Source organism: Cucumis sativus, chromosome 5 (genome assembly GCF_000004075.3).
Source record: "Cucumis sativus cultivar 9930 chromosome 5, Cucumber_9930_V3, whole genome shotgun sequence".
Lineage (NCBI taxonomy): Eukaryota > Viridiplantae > Streptophyta > Magnoliopsida > Cucurbitales > Cucurbitaceae > Cucumis > Cucumis sativus.
In genome coordinates this window covers 4,306,300-4,327,173 of record NC_026659.2, presented here as the reverse complement: position 1 = coordinate 4,327,173, position 20,874 = coordinate 4,306,300, and the positions used below count along the sequence as shown (strand labels likewise).

The following is a 20,874-nucleotide window of genomic DNA, read 5'->3' as shown; positions in this document are numbered from 1 at the left end:
TGTAACAACTAAATTGTGGTCGGTGGAGTTGGTTTGGCCAGAAAACCGTCTCCAACCGTTGATCAACCCTACTTGTCTATAGGTTAAAATAAAAGAATTGAGTAGATCCAAACAAAAATAAATCAACACATTATTTTAGGACGAGGTAATTTAGGAACAAAATTAATATATATTATTATATTATTAGGATTTTTTTCTATAAAATCAAATAAAGTAGTAACTTCTCAAAAAAAAAAAAAATTGAAATGTAAGCGATCATGCTTCACAAGTTTACTGTGGTGTGCAACATAAGTAGTATATAGCATGTTACAAGTCTAACTTGGTAGATAGGACACCGGATATCGTATTTAAATACAAATTATTTGATGTCTCGTCCTTCCAATGATTTATGCCAATATTCATATGGAGAAAAATACAAATGACTTTTCCAATAGAAAAATTGTAATTTGAAGAAGCTATAGCCTACAAAACAAGAAAAATCTGAATAATGATGTTGTACTTGACACAACGTCTTTGATGTCTAAATTATTGATAGGTTTGGATATCGATGTTATGCTTGGCACATGTCCTGTGTCCCTAGAATATCATATCTAGATACTCTAGGTGGTAGCTATGAGTTTTATGAATGATAATGAACCCTCTTATTTTGAATTCACGGTGTTGTGTTTGTAGAAAATCCCAACTCATGACATTTAGATCGTCAAGGTTTTAGGCTCATATTAGACAATTTTTTTCATTGTCCAATGGGTTGTTCGACATGTTTAACATATCTTGTTCCTCAAATGGTGAGGCTCACGCTCATCCGAGCAGGTTCACACAAAATGCAAGGACCAACAAAAATGAATCTATTATTATTAGAGTTTTTAATATATAATTTTGGTCATATACTTTAAATTTGTTCAATTTTATTACATGGGTTTTCAATTTTCCAATCTTAGTACAATGTATTTATTACCTGAATTTAATCCATTTCGTTAAAAGTTAAGTTAATTCTGAATTTAATCCATTTCGTTAAAAGTTAAGTTAATTATGTGAGTTAGATTTTGAGAAAATTTATAGCGAAGTTTTTTCTATAACACTTTCATTCGTTAAACATCTAAATTGTTATTAAGAATGATGTGTCAAATAACGAGGAGAGAGTTAGTATATAAAAGAAAATTATATTTTATAACATAATTTATGTTCAAATTTTATCTTGGTTCCTAAAGTGTGTATCTTGTTCTATTTTGGTATTTAAACATTTAAAAAATCTATTATGGTCTTTAAAAAAAACTTAGTTTGGTTAACTTCTTTTATATTTTGATGAGTGTAGATTATTCATCTTATTAATTAAATTGATAAATAACAAAAAGAAAAAAAAACCATCCTAATTTACTGTTTAAATATTTTATGTAAACATAATTATGAATCAAATAAATTCAAATTAAAAGTTATTCTTATTTTTTCTTCTTCTCTAAAAATTTTCACATTCCCCCACCTTTTACTTTTTTTTTTCCAATTTTAATCTTGAACAAAATGAAGAACGATATTGAGTAGAAAAAAAATAAATAAACTAAAACTGACATATTTACGTTAACATTAATAAAAAAGTAAAATAAACTAAAAAATAAAAAACATTCCACCGGTAACTCACAACCTCCACAAAAAAACAAGGATGAAAGAAAGAATTTGGAGCCATATCCATATTTATTTTTCTATAACTGTTCGTGCTCGTTCGAGAATAACAATACACCAAAATGATGACGATTAAAATATTAAAGACAATTACCTTTTTAAATTATCCGTTAAAACATCAATTTACTATCCAATTTTCATTGTTACAAGAGAGTTAATGGAATCTCAACGATAAAGATTAAAATTTGCATTTTCTTAAAAAAGTTGAAAGACCTAGATATATAATTTAGAAACGAAAATAAAATTTAAATATCAACTATCTATTATTAATTTTTGGCCTGGGAAAAAACTAAGGTGTACATGTACTCGCCCCCACTCAATTACTACCCAGCGAATCCCGCTCCTCTTCCTCACAGTTAGCGGCACCAAAAAAATTTAAATATATATTTTTCGGACAAAAACTACCCTTTCCATAATTCAAACACTCAGAAGAAGAGAAGAAATCTTGAGAATGGAAGTTTGGATTGAATGCGATGTCCTCGCTCATTCAATTTCGTTTGTAATTTAGTCTTCCATCGTTCAATCATTGTTAATCCCCGCCAGATTGTAACTGCTATAGCCGCCGGCCATGCAGTACCGCCAACTCTCCAAGCATTCAATGCTTGATTTCAAGTTTCCTAAAATTTCGGAATCCTGAGTTGTCTTTGGTTATTTGAATTTTGAATTTGAAGAGAAAGAATCTGGAGACTAACGGTACGTTGACGAATTTATTACTCTTTTGATTTCTGTAATCAGTGTGAAATTATTTTTGTAGATTTTAGTTGATTTTCTTGTTCTTTTCTGAATCGATATCGTCTAATGAAGTTGAGGAGAATTATGTTGTCGTTGTTATTGTTGTTGATGCTGTTTATCATTTCGAAGAGCGAGTGACGTGAGAATGTTTATATTTCGGTTTTCTGTTTTTTGGAGTTTCTCCGTTGATGTAAGATATTGTAGCCGCGACAGAGGAAATTGACTCAACCAGAGCTGAATACTTTGATGATCGGGTTTGATTTTGTTATCGTTGAGTTCTTTTTATTTCTAGCCTTAGATGTCGTTCCTTTACTTCCTCTATTGTATTATCGTAATCAAATAGAGGATTGCGGATGAAAATCTGGATTCTATGAAATGGTCCTTTTGAATTGTTTTCTGAAAAATTGCGCGGTTTGCAATCGGAGACGTAAAACTCTTTTATTTGGATAATTTCTCAGTCAATAGTCATTTTAAGACCGACATTGAATCAGTGTCTGTCATTCTTCTACATGTCGAAAATCTCTTCTGGTAGAATATTGTATCTCTGTCATTTTTCTCCGTGTCTCTCAATTAACGAAACTCTTTTTTTAGGTCTATAGTGATTGTATTAGAAATGGTATGGAGAGAGAATATTGGGATTGAAGGACAGAAAATTCAATAATCAACAGTCAGAACCGAAGATGAAGAAGCTATTTCTTAGATCGTTTGGCACTGGCCATGGGAAAAACAATTCAGCTATTCCATCAACAAATGAAAGCGAAACTCACTGGGAGAATCCATTAGAGAGTAGGACAAGTAGTTCTAAGGCTGGAAGTAGTCCCCAAAGTACCAGGTCCGGGAAGCATATAGACGACAGTGAAAGGTTCGGCACGGGTCCTAAACTTAGAAGGACCCGATCATTATCTTCTGCTGCATTTAGAGATCAAGGTCAAATAGACTTTTATGGTTCGAGTGATCCAAGTAGATCTCCTGGCAATTCTAGTAGTGGCTTTAAACGGCAACATGAACCGTCATCTCGGTAAGGATGTTGATCAGAGATCATCTATTATGATGAAAAATGCGTACTGAATTATATGGCGCATATTATATTTTTTTATTTGGCGGTACCATAATATTCTTTAGATTAACTTGTGATCTCGTGGTATTTGCCAGTTGCCAAAGTCCATCTCGAGAAATGCAATTCAACGCAAAGCAGATGGAAATGCCAAATGATTACTATGCTTCGGGTTCTATTAGGCCAAGCTCCAGAACTTGCTATGATTCATCAGGAAATTCTTCCACTAGCGTCAGTTCTGTTTCAAATAGAGTCTTAGACCGCTACATTGATGGTGAACAACACCAGGAGATAAATGGTTCTATGAGTAAGTGTTCTCAGAGAAGTAATGGGTGGCGTCCTCCACGAGCTCAGTGTCTGCCATACACTTCAACAACGGCTAGTATTAAAGATAAACCAAGATCCTATTCATCCAGAGAAGCTAAAGGTTCTATTTCTCGTTTATTATCTGAAGAAGTGGGAGAATATGGATTTGGTAATGACTCACCTCGAAGTATTGCGAAAACTGTTGTTGACAAACTCTCACAACATCATGTTGTGCCTAAAGCGACCTCAAGAGAGCTTGGTGAAAATGTACCCATCACAGTTACAGATATTCATACTCGATCATCTAATGAATGCTTTGATCCTAATTCAGATTTAGGAAACCAACCATGTTTTCCTACAGATGCGCCTTGGAAAACAGTTAGTGGACACATGTACGAGACCTATAAGCCTGGTGAAACTAATGAGGACTTTGATGGAGAATTACAAAAGAGGGCCAAGGAAGCAGAGGAGAGGGTCATGTTTCTGTCTGAAGAACTTGAACAAGAACGTTTCAATCAATATAGGAAATTCGATGTGTCAGATCTGATCCAGATAATTAGAATTCTCACTGGGGAGAGGTTCACATTGGCACTTGAAATTTCAAATCTTTTACAGTCTCGGATTGCTGATAGAACGTGTGCCAGAGAGGAGCTCAGACAGGCAAATGCAGAATTGGAGTCAAGAACACAGAAACTAGAGAAGGAGAAAATTGAGCTGCAGGTAGGACTAGAGAAGGAACTAGACAGAAGGTCAAATGACTGGTCGTTCAAGCTTGAGAAGTACCAATTAGAGGAGGAGGGGTTAAGGGGGCGAGTTAGAGAACTAGCTGAACAGAATGTCTCACTACAAAGAGAGGTTTCTTCTTTAAACAAGATGGAAACAGAGAACAGAACAATAACGACTAATCTTGAGCAAAATATCATGGACCTAACGGCTAAAATTGATGAAAAGAACGAAGAAAATAAATATTTACAGCTAAACCTTTCTAAATTAGAAGAAGATTACAGGGGAGCAATAGAAGGTATGGATTGCATCAGAAAGAATTATGAGGAGAAAGAGAAGGAGTGCAAAGACTTACATAAATCAATCACAAGGTTATCAAGAACCTGCAACGAACAAGAGAAGACCATTGATGGTTTGCGGGAAAGATTAAGTGAACAATTTAGTAACATTCAGCCAGTGGAGAAATTTGATAAGCAATGTGAAAGATTGAAGATGGAACAGATGAGACTAACAGGAGTGGAACTGGCGTTGAGAAAGGAGTTAGAATCTTGTAGAGTTGAAGTTGATTCTCTTCGACATGAGAATATAAAAATATTGACTCGCTTAAAAGACAATGGGAATGAAAGTGGTGCTATAACCTTCAAGTTGGATAATGAAATGTCAGCTCGTGTTTACCATCTTCAAAATCAAGGTCTGGTATTACTAAATGAGAGTACTCAATTTTGTTCCAAGTTACTTGAATTCATTAAAGAGAAAATTGGTCAGTTTCATCCAACTGAGCATAGAATGGAGCATATCAAGAACGGGTTAGATGGACAGTTTTTTCTTGAGTCTGAAATGAAAATTCGGAGCCTCAAGCATGGAATTGAGAGCCTAACAATGAGTTTACAGAAAATATCTATGTTGTTGCAAGCGAAGTCTAACCCCACTTCTCAGACTTCAGATGTAGACAATGCACTACAACTCAATTGTCAATATCTAGAGGTGAGTAATTTCTGAATCTTAAATTAAATCATAGAGTTGATTTAAAGTTGTTTTCATTTGGGGAAAAAAAAAGTCTAAATGGTTAATTCACGTGGCTTATTCTGATTTCACAACTTTGTTTTTTTTCACTATGGCTGCTACATTATTAGTTTTATTTATATTATTTTGTAGGATGGTTTAAGATCTGAACTAAAAGCAGAAACTTTATTTTCAAGTCTGTTGAGAGAGAAACTATACTCTAAGGAATTGGAAGTGGAGCAGTTGCAAACTGAACTGGTGACAGCAGTAAGAGGGAATGACATACTAAAATGTGAAGTTCAGAATGGAATGGATGGCCTTTCCTGCCTTACCCATAAGATGAAAGATCTTGAACTTCAGGTAGTTTCTTAATGTCAACTTGATCTTGAAGATAAATTTTGTTGAATATGATATGATGGTTTCCTCATTATTATGCATGAGTAATACTATATGAAATTTGAAGAATGCTCTAGCCTGCTTTTTCTATATATTTCTTAACAACTAATTTTGACCATTTAAAATTTGGAAATTATATGAACAAGTCTTTTTCTACATATTTCTCTGCTTCTATCTTGTGCATCCGTCATCAATTTGTGGTCAACGTACTCAGCTTTATGTTACATTACAATTTCTTGCAGTTTTCTACTTGATTTTAGGCTAGTTTTTTATATCTGCAACATCAATTTCCCCTTTCTAGTTACGTGATGTGACATATAAATATATTCTACAACACAACATGTCCACACTTAGACAGCCGAAACTTAGTAGGACATATGTTAGATACCTATACGACACTTGTAACACTAAAAACACATATCAAACACTAGTTGTATAGAGTAAATATGGCCCCAACATTTATTAAACATTTGTCAAGCATACCTGAATAAATGAAAAATAGTAGAGTTGGGAGTTAGATACATCAGATTTTCAAACTTATTGCCTTGAAATTGTCTCAGTACTATGAAAATGATATATACATTTCAACAAATAAACACACTCTTGTCGTATCCACGCTATTTTAAGTGACGTATCAACGTATTCATGTTTCGTACGTATACGTATCCATGCTTCTTAGAAAGCTTATCTTTGCATAAAATTTAAAACTTCGGTTTTGTTATGTTATAGTTACGGATGAAAAACGAGGAGATAAGCAAGTTACAGAAGGGGGTGGAAGAGTCTACAAGGGAATTAGAAAGTGTGAAGGAGGTATTAGAGAAAATTTCAAAGGAGAGAGACATGATGTTGGAGGAAGTAAACAAATACAGGGAAAAGAATATGCTATTGAACTCAGAAGTTGATGTGTTGAAATCAAACATAGAGACGTTGGAAGAGGATAATTTGCTGAAGGAAGGTCAGATAACAATTTTAAAAGATACAATTGGGAGTCAATCTATTAACCTTCTTGCTTCTCCCAATTCTTCATGGGATTTTCAACTGCAGTAAAAAAAAAAGAAGTTACAGCTGGATGATTTTGCTGAGGACTGCTGCCAGGTAAATTGCACATTTACCTTTGATTTGTTTCCCTTTCTCTCTTTTCTTACTCTTGATTTTGGGATCTTCGACGAAGTTGAAGATTTTGAAAATAATAAAACTATAAATGCACATTAATTGTTTTTTTTTTTTTGTTTTGTTTAAAAAACTTGACCTCAGATTTTGTTGCTGTATCTTAGTTAGCTTATAGTTATACCATCATCATCGTCATCATCTTCTTCTTATATTTTTTCTTTAGTTTTGTTGATGTTGTACGAAGTTAAGGCAAATTTGGGTCCTCTTTATGGGCAAAAGGTAGATATTTGGCATGAAATTATTCCACAGATTTCAATTTATTTATTTATTTTTAGGACAAGTTTTTTTAAAGGAGGGTACTTATATTATTAGGGTGGTTTCTCCGCAAGTAAAAATGTCTACAGAATTTTCAAAATACTTTGTATTTGATCAATTAAGGGTGATAGTTGGAGGAATGATTGAAAAGCAAATAGATACAAATAATTTTCATACTATTAGTGAATTGTTATTATGTTTAGTTTCAAATGTGAATTTAGAATTACAAAATTACCACAAAGAGAAAATGATTATTGTTAAATAAGCCAATTCTCAATAAATAAAATGAGTGCAAGAACTTGAAGCGATTCTCCGTTAATCACCTAAACTAATTATTGTAAAAAAAATCAATTTTAAATGATTTGAAATTTTACTCATTTGCAACTACTAAAAAGTATTGTCTTTAATGAGTATGTTTTATGTAGCATTTTAAAATAAAGTTGTATCCATGCAGAATAGTTCAATGTTATAACATTAAACTTTTAACTTTCATTAATTAAAGACTTAAGCTCTTGTATTATGGTGTAAACCCAAGAACTAATTGACACTAACCCTTGACCTCTATCTCTACTCCTAAAAAGATCAGATAAATAAACTAATAACTTCCTATTCCAGCTCTATCATGTAATTTTAGATTAAAACTTTCAAGAAATAAGAGCTCTAGTGGAATAGGAATAAAGCAAGCAACGTTGAATCAAGAATATCCTCTCAAGAAAAGTGCCCAGCAGCAGCCAAGTAACCTCGAACCTGGCTCAAAGGAAGACGGAGGAGCCCGCCCTGGATAAGGGCCCTCCAGATATCTCTTCTCAACAAAAAGTGAAATGTGAATGCACCTGAATGAGCAAGGCGTCAGGTTGACGCTGGTTTCCAAAAATCAAAGGGCTTCCGTTGCTGAAATATAAAGAAGAATTATAGAATATAAAATCAAAGCGAGTTCTTAAAGAAAAAGAAACAAAGTTTAGAAGAAAAAAAACTGTTTTTAGTGGAGTAAAATCACTTCCCAAGAACCTCCCTTCACTATAATCAAATGAACTTTTCTAGCCTACTTCGACCATATACTTTTAAGTTCCATTACATTTTAATCTAAATTCTTTCAAGTGTCGAATCTTAGTCTTTGTCATTTCAATATATATCAAATTTAGTTTAGTACTTTAACCAAATCTCAAATTTAACTTTTAAAAAAATTGGTTAAACGAGCATAATAGTTCTCATGCAACGGAAGACACTAGATGAATATATTTTCACAAGTTTTAACAGGAATGATGATATAGAAGTACAATGATTAAAATTGGATATTGGGACCAATATGATATTTTAACCGATTGTTTTTTTCACTTGTGCATGGGCTTATTAATGGGTGAGGAAGTTTCTGTGGCAAGAGGGTTTTTAAGAAAAGCAGAAAGGTGAAACACATATTCAAATTAAAATAAAGGACACTCGAACTGGAACATAGCAGTCATATTTCTCTAGTTTTATGCATATAAAACACAATTGAACTTACCTGGGCAATTGGAAGCCTTGTTCTCACTGCCTCGATCAAATCAAAATCAATGTCTGCTACAGCAATTCCAGTTGCCAATCGATCTGAAATAAATGAAATATGAGGGGGAAATATTGGCACAGCAAACTACATGCAGCTTATCGTTCTTTACACGTTCCTATGTGGAAAATATTGTACTCTAAAACATATAATGCATCTTAATGAAAGTTTGATACCGACCCAATCAATGTCTTTTCGGATGTTTCTGAGCATATAAAATAGGATCTCATTGTAACAGTGCAAAACTAGCAAATACTTTCAGTGTACATAACATAATTCCCAAATTTGTGATTTAAATCCTGCTGTTGAACACGTGAGCCCAAAACAGAAGGCTGGTCAAGGTATTTCTTGATGCCGCACAGAAAAAAGAAATATACGCATTACCACGCTTTCACCCTGTGACACATAGTCAGAAGCCTGTGGCAGGCATTTAACAGATTGAGCATCAGTGATCCCCTCATCGATAGTTTCTACTTACAGCCCCTCACCGAACTTTTTCCCTTCCTTTGCTCCATAATCAATGCCATACTCTCTTGCTAAGCCTTCTCCCTCTCTTTCCATTCATGCACGGAACACCTTATTGGAACTAAAAATATTATGTGCACAAGCTCTATCTATGAAATATCTGCTCAAGAAATGTTGATTACTCTCTCCAATGGAGTACATTGGAGCATTGAAGCAATGATCAGATGGAAACCAAAACTTCAACATAGATTTCATACAGTTACCTCACTTCTATTGGTTGTTCAGAGTTTTGTAATAAAATTAACTGGACTAACCTTCGCTAATAGTTAGGAAAGGTGAAAAAACTATGCAGAACCTAGAGCTGTAAGCATGGTAAAATGTTTAGAGCTACTGTAAGCAGTGCAGAACTGGTACACTATTATTCATAAAAATAATTTGCCATCATGAGGCATCCATGGCGTCGGACCACGATGAAATGTTAACATAATAAAAATTCAATCTTAGAACGTTTGGGACCATTTCATGCGCAGATGATGGAAGATGAGATTCATAGTTAGAACTTAGTAGGACTATTCATATCCACGAGATAGCTTTCTGGAAATCCATAAAAGGCATGAAAAATGAATCTAGATGAAGAAAGGAACAGTTCTGACCAGATAAGCGACCAACTATTTTTCCCCATGGATCAATGATTAAGGAGTCACCATAACTCTCTCTTTTCTCATTAGCTTTTCCAGCTTGAGCGGCAGCTATGACCTGACAATGCGTATATGTTTATTTTTTCACCATAGAAGTTAGCAAGAAAAACATAATAACAACCTTTCAAAATCACTTCCCTGACATCCTTTAAACAAAAAGAGAAGCTTGTATGCCAGTCTGTTGAAAGAAATTCTTACATAGCATTGATTCTCAATTGCACGAGAACGAAGAAGAATTTCCCAATGTGCCTCCCCAGTTTCTTTTGTAAAAGCTGAAGGAACCAATAAAACCTGCCGGTTTTCATCCAAACTCAAATGTTAACAGCCATGAAAATAGTATATCGATACACACATGATTCTTTCACACCTGTGCGTTGTGTTGAAATCTCAACTGTAGGTAGAGCTCTGGAAATCTCAAATCATAGCATACAGTCGGACCAAGTCGTCCAATAGGGCTGTCAACTGCTACAATGTGTTCTCCTAAAATTTAAACAACATATTAAGATGCAGAAAAATTTCTCAAATCATTCAATATAATTGATTCATGCCACATAACCTTCCTACAAAACACCTTGACATTATAGCTACTCTTAGTGGTAGTCTCTTAACATAATGAAGAAAGGAAAAGGGGCAGAAAATCATTATGCATATTTCTGCATTCATAAGATGTTACGGAAGTTACCTGCCTTTGTATAGCTGCTTTCTTTATATACTCTTCCACCAGGAACGTCAACATCAAACCTTTACATAAAATAACAGCACAGCATAAAGACAAAGCATCCAAAAATAGTGCAGGAAATGTATTCACCAGTCACATTAGCTTCCCACACAAATGAAGTAACTTTCACTATTACAACAGTAAAATTCAATCAAGTGCCCAAAAGTATGCGATCTCTATCTCTCTCTCACAAACACACATGTTAATATAAAATAAAAGCAAGTGTATTACAAGTGTATTTTCCTATAACTGCTCGTGATGGTTCCAGTGTCATCAACTATGACATGTGTGTTGTAGAAATGTTGATCATCTGGTCCCTTCTCTTGAAAGCCTCCAAGCGATAGCCATATCCTGGATTCTCTGCAAATTAACTCAGGGTAAACAGGCATTAGAAGATTATTTAAAGATGTTCATGAAATCTCTATTTGCTACAGTAGATTATGCCCATACAAACGAACTGAAACCAATTTAAGTTATCAATTTTGTATGTTCACAATATATTTTATAGAGAAGAAACTCACTCAAAAAGACACACTCAAATTACTGTGATGATGGAGATTAAAATTTAAGCAACAGAGTCATTTTTGTGTCTTCAACAGAAATGCAACAGCCGAAGATTTAAGAACAACCTTGCCAAAGAGCAGTATTGGTTCATAATTGGTCCGTCCAAAGGCTCTGCAATCTTTTGACTTTCCCCTTCACTGGCAGGCATAAAAGAAAAATCTTCTGGGAAGCATATCAGTTTTGCTCCAGCTGAAACTGCTTCCTATGAATATGTTGATAATCATGTTACCTTGATTAGCTAAAAGAAAATTCACTTCAAAGCAGGGAATACGATAAAGCATCTAATCCACCGTTTTCTAATCGAGAGGTCATATATTCATATCGATAAGAATAAGAAACTGGCCAAAATGACAAGAGGAAGAATAAGAAGAAACGTCCGATCAGTGGAAAACAGCCAATATCAACTCAGAGTAGTATCTCCTCCACAAGCCAACTTCGCGACTCAATATTTTGTACTACTTACATTCTTCTTTCTACAACAGGACTGATAGTTTACTCCCATAGATAACTTAAACCAAGCATTTCAAACAGAAATTAGGCTGTTCGCTTCTTTGATTGACAAAGTTTCGATCAATTGTGAAAGTTGTTTTAAACTTTGTAGACACAGAGTGAGCGGGGAAACGGCGGAAATTATGAATCTATCCAGATTACGAAGGAAAGAAGAAAAAACCTCGGGTCAGCAGAAAGCAACAAAACATCATCTCAAAGTAATAACGCGATGAGCTGAACTCGAGACCAGATGTCTTGTACTCTTTATACATAAGGACTCACAATTTACTCATGCATAGCTTCAAACAAGAATTTCAAACAGAAATTAGGCTGTTAACGACCTTGATTCATAATACCCCGATCAATTATGAAATCTGTTCAAAACTTTGTAGATAACGACAAATGCAGTGATGAAAGCGATAACTACGACAAGAACAATGAAGAATGGTATGAGTTAACATACTTTGACGAGTCGAGAACAGGTAGCGAAGTTGGAAGAAAGATTGTTAACGGAGGTCATTTGAGCGACGGCGACTCGAACGGAGTTAACTGCCATGTCCGCCGATCCTCCGGCGAGAGCGTTTGCGAAATTCGAACGGATCAATGGAAGGTTATATCGAGGTGAGGCAGTTGGTGTAGTGAATCGAATCAGGTTTTGTTTGGGAGATAGCCACGGAGAAACGGACATCTCAGTTTGATCACAACCACACCATTTCTTTTCCCCTCAAATTTAAAGGAATCGAAATGGAACTGAAAGTTTCATTTTTTTATTGGTTGCGAAGGACATTTTCTTTTTTTAAATTATTGTGAAGACGAAGAGTATAATATAATAATAATAGCAATAATAGAAAATTCGTAAAAAATAAATCATTTGACAGAAAATATTTACCAATCATACAACAAACTTTGTGCTTTAGTTAATTTGTTTTACGGTGTCCGTCAATTTTTCAATTTTTAATTTTTTTTATTAATAATAATAAGAAAGATGAATAATCTTTTCAAAATTTCTCATTTTTTCTCGTCTTTTTGGATTAATCATCAATGAAAATTTGTACCCTTTAAAAACTATCAAAATTCACAATTTTGCAAATGAATTAAGAGAACAAAAGTGTTATTTTGTGGTTAATTTTGATTTTTAAAATTTTTCGATTTCAATGAATACGTGTTTGGTAGGTCGGCTGGTTGATGTGCTCATATTGAGTGGTTTTATGAAATAAACTTTTTATGTTTTTTATCTATCTATATTTCAAATTCAAAATTTAAAAATATATTAATATCTTAGAATATATAAACTATCTATAAATATAGTATTTCATATTACAAAATCAACCATTTTCAGACAAATTTATATATGTATTGTATAACATATAGTATAATATATGATATTACAAAATAGTTATCATACAAAAAAAAAAACTTTAACATAAAATATATCAAAATTTAATACAAACACTGTTTTTTTAATCCCTTGTTTCAAATTGTCTACCAAACATGCGCTTAAAGTTTTATCACATAACTAGTGTCGGTTTGTTTTGTTAGGTCATTTGAATTGTTTTCAAATTTGATATTACAAAGTGCATCAAATTAGGTCAAACTTTTGTAAACGATTATAATCAATTTAAAAAAAGAAAGAAAAGTTTAAATGATTGAACAATCAAATCTATTTATTTTGGTTATATGTGTAAAAAACCCCCCAAATCTATTTATTTTGGTTATATGTGTAAAAAGCCCCATTTAGTCCATAAAATTGGAATTAGGTTTTAGAGAAGCACTCACCCTAAATACTCCGAGATCCAACAAGTCTCCCCAATAGAAATCTTTTGGTGGGGTGGGGATCAAAACCAAAAACAATATTGGTGACAAAATTACAATTATGCTTTACAACTATCTAGAGGTGATGGGTTGGGTTTGGGTGTTTCTGTTTTGTTGGATTAGCAACCAAATGATATAAATAAAATCTCTCATCCAAACCTTAAATTCACTTTGGATTGAGTTTGGCTTTTAAGTTATGACTTATATTTTCTTTTTAATTTTAAATAGATAAGACTAATAACTAAAATCTTGTTGAATCAAATATAAAATACTAAATATTTAAGATATTCAATACAAAGTTACATCACAATTTAAAAAGAAAAATATAAAAGTTTACAAATTCATCCATGTCAATCTAGAATGGACATATCCACGACAAATCATCTTTTTTGTCTAAGACCTCTAGGAAGAAATGTGACTCAATTCAATAAGCAATCTAACCCAACTCGATCATTATATTTTTTGTTGGATAGTTTGGATTATTCGAACACCACTACTACCAATAAACCTAATATGTTCAAAAGAAAAACAATATTAAGTGCAACTTCATCTATATCCTTAGTTTTCGTGTCGAATTTAGTGGACAACTTGTAGCCAAATTTGATAGGCAGACAAAGAAATGACTTAGCACTCACTTTTATTTTGCACCAACGATAATAAACCAGCCATGTTAACCTCACTTTCTATCCTAACCTTTCTAACAAAATATTTTCATTTACAAGTTTGTTTAAAACTAAACCAACTTATTTCATATACCGACCTGACAAACGTGATTGATCAACAAAGTATCTTTCCAAGATGACTTATACGAAAGTGGAGTATCACTGTCGAATAGGTGGATTTCACAGACACGTCGTTCATGTGGAAACGAACGCCCGTTGGAGAAGTGCACCAAAAAGTAAGCAGTTGAAAATGGAAGACAATATGCGAAATGGAATTTCTGAATATTCGAATGCCAAATGTTGGTGTCAGATCAATGGCTTTCCGAATGAATCAAGGGTTCAATTCACTACCACCAAAGAGAACACAAACGATTCAGCTTTCTTGATTCTTCTACGTTTGAATTCGAAGGGTTGATCTTTTGCATTTCAATCTCTCTCTCTCTTTCACTTTCCCGGAAAATTCACCCTCTCAGTTTCTCGAGAAAGTGATCTGGAAGAATTTTTCCTTTTTCCTTTTGGTAATTTCTTCAATTCATATATAATTTTTAGGGTTTTTGATGCTACCCCTTTTTTGCCAATTAGGAAAGAAGATGAGCAGAAGTAGCCTACAATGGCGGGTTCGTTAAAGGTCAAAGTCAATGAGTCCGAGCAATAAATTAGAAAACCATAACTGAAGAATGCCAAATTTAGTAAGCCAGGAAGAGCCTTTCGAAAGCGTGGGCTTTATTTTTTTTTCTTCGTTTCTTAAATTGTTCCCAATCCGAGGGATTCTGGTGTTGGAGAGTGATCCATCTGTTTCTTTGGCTCAAAGAAACAGAAAAATAAAATAAAAAAATTTAAAAAAAAATAGAAAAGAAAAGGAAGGAACCTTGAGGAGGAGGAGGGCCAATTAAACTTGCAGGAATTCTCTCTTTCCAGATCTACTCGTTTCAACGTTCTGACAGTTTTTTTTCTTCTGTCAGAACACCCGAAATTCTTTTTACTCGATTCCCTTTTTTTGTTTTTGTTTTTCTAATTTCATCATATAATGCGTTTCTCAATCTATAATTGAGCATTTTTGCAGAAAAGGGTCCTGCAAGATCTCTCGGCAATCTGTGCTCAAGGTTCATAATATCAACTTGTTTTACTTGTTGTTGGTATCATCATATTCTTTGTTCTTTCTAGGTTCAATTTTGTAAAGATGGCGATAACATTTTGATTATTGATGCGATTTATTGTATATATGTTTGTATGTATCGATTTTGAACTTATTGTTGCTGTTGTGTTTGCAGTTCTACGTATAGCCATCAAGAAACTCAATGTCTTTTCGTTGAAACATTAATGGTGCCTGCTTTGATCAATGGTTTTCTGACATCTGAAACTTGTTATTTCGATTCCTATATTTGTGAACGAAATCAAGCAAAGTTTTAATACTATCCTTCTTGTCCGATTGAAGAATGGTTTTAGATTCTGGATCATTTGGGTGAGAATATGTGAGGGATGGTATCTGAAACTTTTATGAAGATTGTATCACCTTGCTGGAAACCGTTAGTCGAAGGCGAAAATTCCAGCAGAGATGGGGATGCAAGTGGTCGGGTTGACGGGCTGTTGTGGTACAAGGATTCTGGCCGCCATATTAATGGTGATTTCTCAATGGCAGTTATTCAGGCAAATAATTTGTTGGAAGATCGTAGCCAACTTGAGTCAGGGCCTCTGAGCTCATACGAATCGGGTCCGGTTGGGACGTTCGTTGGAATTTATGATGGCCACGGAGGACCAGAAGCTGCACAATTCATAAATGATCGCCTTTTCAATAATATGAAGAGTAAGTCCTACATTTACTTATGCTGAATACCTCTGTATTTGTTTCTATTGGAAGTAGTTCATGCTTTTTGTGTGCACATCATGTGATTTCTCTAGGAACACTTATGTTTTAAAATTTGTAGAATGGGTAATACATGGGGTGTATCCCCATCACCCATTTTTGTGCATCCCTTTTTACTACTCATAAAAAAAATATTAAAATATTTATAAAAAAGGAAAAAGCATAATTTGCCACTTGACAAGTTATGATTGGAAATTTTGGTTGGGTGCATAAAGACAGATGATAGCCCAAAAAACACCCAAACTATTTTTCTTTTAGAATTGCCTTGGCTTCTATCTAACCAAAGTTTATACGAATTTTGAAATGTGCTTTTAATTGGTTACATCACATGCACTTTTTACCCTTGCAAAAGTCAGCCTAAATGCATCCCCAACTATCACTTCTTTTCCTTCTTTTTAGTCAAGGTTAATGGATCCCAATCCTGAGAATCAGACATTAATGTTGGTTTATCGTCAAGTAAACTATCTCCACTTTTTTGTAATTTCAGCTTATTATCTACCCTCTTTCCATAATGAAGTTGTCTTCAGTAACTATTTCACAATTAGGATTTTCTTTTGTATTCTACTTCATCAACCGATTAAATGGCTTTTGTTTCCCATCAAAATTTATATATTACTAGACGTTGGCTTACACATGGATTAGGCATGAGTTTGATTGTCTTAGCTGAAGGAATTGAGATTGGCTTACAAATGGATTAGAGACGAGTTTGATTGTCTTAGCCGAAGGACTTGAGATTGCCTAATATAAACCATAAAGTGGAAATGGATGTTTTCTGTCCTTGAGTCGCGCATGTCTGAGAAGAACCATTGCGTCCTGTGCATTGTGTTAGTCTTTTATGTGAAAATGAAAGAATAGAACAAGATGATTTGTGGACCTCTGCATTCTGGTTGAAGTAGGGCCTTCATCAATATACTGAATTTGCATATGCTGATTTAGAGGAAAATGACATTATTCTTTCAATTGCAAATTTAGTTACTTGTCGAAAGTTTTGAGAATCTGCAATGCTGCTCTCAAAGAAAGTACATTATCTTAACTTTAAAAGAATTCGATATCCTCCTTTCATTGCCATGTAGAAATAGTTGGGATTGGATAGTATGTTCATGTACATAAACTTTCTAGATTGTTACCGAAATTAGTCTAATTTGAAGCCCGAAGTAAACGATGAAGGAAACTTTCCTTGAGTTTGGTTGTGACTTTGTGAGTGCTTATGGATCTCCTACCAATTTTCATTATATAGCTAATTGGAATGTTTACACTTGACAGCTTTTCATGATGCAGAATTTATTCCAGAAAATCAGGGAGTATCTGCTGAAATTATTAACAAAGCGTTCTTGGAGACGGAAGAGGAATTTTTGTCTCTTGTAAAGAAACAATGGCTTATTAAGCCTCAAATTGCTTCGGTTGGTTCATGCTGTTTGGTAGGCATAATATGTTGTGGATTACTATATATTGCAAATGCTGGAGATTCTAGAGTGGTGTTGGGAAGATTTGAAAGAACTCATAAAGAGGTTAAAGCCATCCAATTGTCATCTGAGCACAATGCTAGTATTGAATCTGTGAGAGAGGAGTTGCACTCGTTGCATCCCAATGATCCACAGATCGTGGTGCTAAAGCACAAGGTGTGGCGTGTGAAGGGTGTTATACAGGTTTGTTCTCAATGCCTTTTCTTTGATAGGAAGAGAAAATAAAATAAAAAATCACTTGTATCCAAACAATTGCTCATGTATGTGCAGTTTTATGGGTTTTGTGGGCTGAACAGAATAGTAGGGTGTTTTAGGGGTACTGAGAGGGATCCTAGGGAATTATGGTCCCTTGTATGCTTTCGTGTTTTCCAGTGGGCTTTTATTTAGAAGGTTTTTTTTGTAATTATTCTATAGGCACAATCTCTTGTATAGCTGGAGGTGTTTTGCGTGTACGTGTGTTCTTTCATTTTTTTTTCTCAATGAAAGTTGTTCTTGTAAAAAAGAAAAAGAAAAGCAAATAAATAGTATCACTCTGAAGTATGAAATAAGAAGGATGGAAATATTTTCATCCCAAATGAACTATTAGTTATGAACTAAGAAGTCTCACTCTGATGATGTAGCTGTTGATGTGTAGGTCTCAAGATCCCTTGGTGATGCTTATCTGAAGAAAACAGAGTTCAACCGAGAGCCTCTTTTGCCAAAGTTCAGATTACCAGAACCATTCCACAAGCCAATACTTAAAGCTGAGCCTGCTATTGTCGTGCAGAAACTGTATCCAGAGGATCAGTTTCTTATATTTGCTTCAGATGGTCTTTGGGAGTATATAAGCAATCAGGAAGCTGTCGACATCGTCCATAGTTGTCCACGCAATGTATGATTTCTGCTTAACTTTTTTTCCTTTGTTCTATCTTTGCTAGGCTCGATTGTTTGCTTAGAGGTATATGTGGGAAGGATTTCTTGCCATTGGCAAGCTATGGAAGCAGTATGTCTTACCAATTGCTGGAGTCTTGGGAGGATGCACAATTTGATGCGCTTCCTTTTGACTTTCTTCTTGCAATCTGCTTACTGATTCTCCCTTTTGTTTTCGTTACAAACTATGATTTCAAAAAGTGAACAGGTTACTAAACTTTCATAATTTCATTTTTGTATCTATTGATTATGGAATTCTGTGTCTAATACGTTCTTGATCTATCTAGTATTTAAAAAAATTTACGGACCTATTATTAGACATAAAATTGCAAGTCAAAAAGAAAAAAACTTATGCCATTTGCATGTCTGATGTGCAGGGGGTTGCAAGGAAACTCGTTAAAGCCGCTCTTCATGGAGCTGCCAAAAAAAGAGAGATGAGATACACAGACTTGAAGAAGATTGACCGCGGGGTAAGAAGGCATTTCCACGACGACATCACTGTGATAGTTTTGTTCCTCGATTCGCATCTGATTAGTCGCAGTCCAAGCTACGGACCAATGCTTTCAATCAGAGGAGGTTCTGGTATCCTCGCTAGATCATAGTTTGTGAAGCTTTAGCATCATCTCATCTCTTGTGCTTTTTACATCCACCTACCTCCATTTTTTTCTCATTTGTGTTGCAAAATTATTCCCTTTTTTGTGTTCAAAAGAGGAAAGATTTGGAAAACCATGACCCTTTTCTTTTCCCATTTACCTTTTCATTTTTTTCTTTCTTTTTCCTTCTTTCATTTTGTGTTTTCCTTTTACATTGTGTAGCACTCTTATTCTCTAAGAAGTCTCCATATTGACATTTTTGTCAATAGTATTAGAGAGATAGATAATATTGACGAGAGGAGTTTTCAATATCTTAAATTTGTCTCCCAAGTATTTGTTTTAGAAAAAAGTTCAACTAGTTGGAAGGTTGGGGGATGTTGAAGTTTATTAAAAAAAAAAAGAACTTTGATCTGGTTTGTTTGAGTTTATTGTAAAAAATGTAGTGTCTGATGGAAAACCATATATTGTGTGGAAATAATAATTTAAGTGAATTTGTAGTCTTATTTTACCAAAGGAAAAAAAATATTAAAATTAGTTTGTCTTGATTATGGGTTAGTTCTTGTTTGGTCTCTATAATTTAATGAGTTTGCTCTTTGTAATTTAGTAGAAATTTTCTTTTCATTCAAAATTGTAATATTTACTCGTTCAAAATCAGGAAGCCGTTTTCAATTTACTTCATGAATATGGTGAATCTTTGTATTTTATTATTTTATTGTTTCTTCAAGATTCATTCAAATGCATTATCAAGTGCCCATATGATGAATAATTGCTACCATTAATGTTAAGAACCATGAATACTTTAGAACCTACCGGAGGAAACGATTGTGTGTTGTGAAATTAACCCAACCAAAATGTAATTTGGAGAGAATATAATATATTTAAAATAAAAGAAAGGTTAAAATCCTTTTAGTCCATAAACTTTCTTCAACTTTTAAAAGTATTTGTTTTGGTCACGAACTTCTTTTGAAAAACTTAAGTTTAGTTAGTAATGTTAGATTTTCGTTAACCGAAATCTTTAATATTTATTTATTTTATATTTAGAACATAGTTTCATCTATTAATTAAATTGATAAATAACAAAAAGAAATCTTGCTAATTTATTGTAAAAATCTTTTATGTCAACCTAGAAATATAATTAACACATTTGAATTAAATAAATTGATTAAAAATTAATTTTGTTTTTTGTATTGCATCTCCTCCTCCCTTTCTGCTCTTTGTTTATTTATTTATGTTTTAAATTGAAATATTAAAGCAAATAAAACTAACAATATTGGATAGAATAAAAAAATAAAATAGAATTGATATATTGGTGTTTAACATCTATGATAGTGTAAAATAAACTATAAAAAATAAAGTACAGCAATTGTTTTAAAGAAACGTATGAAATTGTAAACAAATATTCATACAATGTATCATAAAACAAAAAAAATAATTTAAGAAATAATTGGGAGGAAGATAAAAGAAACACCTCAATGAATCATAAAATATCCCAAACTTGAGGCATTACAAAATTTATGGGTTGAAAAAGTGAAGTATAACGATAAAGCACCAAAATTACGACGATCAAAATCTAGAAGACATTGACTGTTTGAGTTATTCGATAAAACATTTATTTAACTTCCTTTAATTAAAAAAAATTAAAACTCTAGATTATTAAAAGTGATTATCTTATTTGAGTCATAAAAAAATAAAAGCTCATCTCACAATTTTGTTAGAAAGTTAATACAGTGGAGACTTCTTTTTAAAATTTTAAGGATTAAATTTTTAAAAAAGTTTAGGGACCTA

At 33.5% G+C, this 20,874-nt stretch overlaps 3 protein-coding genes across 10 annotated transcripts; 2 read left to right on the top strand and 1 right to left on the bottom strand.

Moving 5' to 3' along the window:
* Positions 1 to 2,065: 2,065 nt before the first annotated feature.
* LOC101203647 (golgin subfamily A member 6-like protein 6) lies at positions 2,066 to 7,295 on the top strand. Of its 2 annotated transcripts, none has more exons than XM_011656626.2 (5): positions 2,066 to 2,367; positions 2,998 to 3,424; positions 3,559 to 5,473; positions 5,645 to 5,851; positions 6,617 to 7,295. In XM_011656626.2, the coding sequence occupies exons 2-5, from the start codon at positions 3,087 to 3,089 to the stop codon at positions 6,932 to 6,934; spliced, it is 2,778 nt and encodes a 925-aa protein (XP_011654928.1). In that variant the 5' UTR covers positions 2,066 to 2,367; positions 2,998 to 3,086; the 3' UTR covers positions 6,935 to 7,295. The 2 variants fall into 2 exon arrangements, with proteins under 2 accessions (XP_011654928.1, XP_031741443.1); XM_031885583.1 differs by lacking the exon at positions 2,066 to 2,367 and adding an exon at positions 2,457 to 2,660.
* Positions 7,296 to 7,761: 466 nt separating this feature from the next.
* LOC101220516 (deaminated glutathione amidase, chloroplastic/cytosolic) lies at positions 7,762 to 12,576 on the bottom strand. Its single transcript, XM_004143548.3, has 9 exons — positions 12,250 to 12,576; positions 11,363 to 11,499; positions 10,965 to 11,093; positions 10,698 to 10,756; positions 10,383 to 10,495; positions 10,214 to 10,306; positions 9,971 to 10,073; positions 8,814 to 8,896; positions 7,762 to 8,203 (listed from the first exon to the last, which is right to left on the bottom strand). The coding sequence occupies exons 1-9, from the start codon at positions 12,472 to 12,474 to the stop codon at positions 8,162 to 8,164; spliced, it is 984 nt and encodes a 327-aa protein (XP_004143596.1). The 5' UTR covers positions 12,475 to 12,576; the 3' UTR covers positions 7,762 to 8,161.
* Positions 12,577 to 14,374: 1,798 nt separating this feature from the next.
* Positions 14,375 to 19,580, top strand: LOC101220760 (probable protein phosphatase 2C 38). 7 transcript variants are annotated; one of them, XM_031885817.1, is made up of 7 exons: positions 14,375 to 14,778; positions 15,324 to 15,363; positions 15,532 to 15,602; positions 15,696 to 16,064; positions 17,388 to 17,770; positions 18,222 to 18,458; positions 18,874 to 19,580. In XM_031885817.1, exons 4-7 carry the CDS (start codon positions 15,740 to 15,742, stop codon positions 19,096 to 19,098), a joined length of 1,170 nt encoding a protein of 389 aa, XP_031741677.1. In that variant the 5' UTR covers positions 14,375 to 14,778; positions 15,324 to 15,363; positions 15,532 to 15,602; positions 15,696 to 15,739; the 3' UTR covers positions 19,099 to 19,580. The 7 variants fall into 7 exon arrangements, with proteins under 7 accessions (XP_031741677.1, XP_031741676.1, XP_004143597.1 ...); XM_031885816.1 differs by having other exon boundaries at positions 14,375 to 15,363; positions 15,532 to 15,583; XM_004143549.3 differs by having other exon boundaries at positions 14,376 to 14,670; positions 14,843 to 15,363; positions 15,532 to 16,064.
* Positions 19,581 to 20,874: the final 1,294 nt, after the last annotated feature.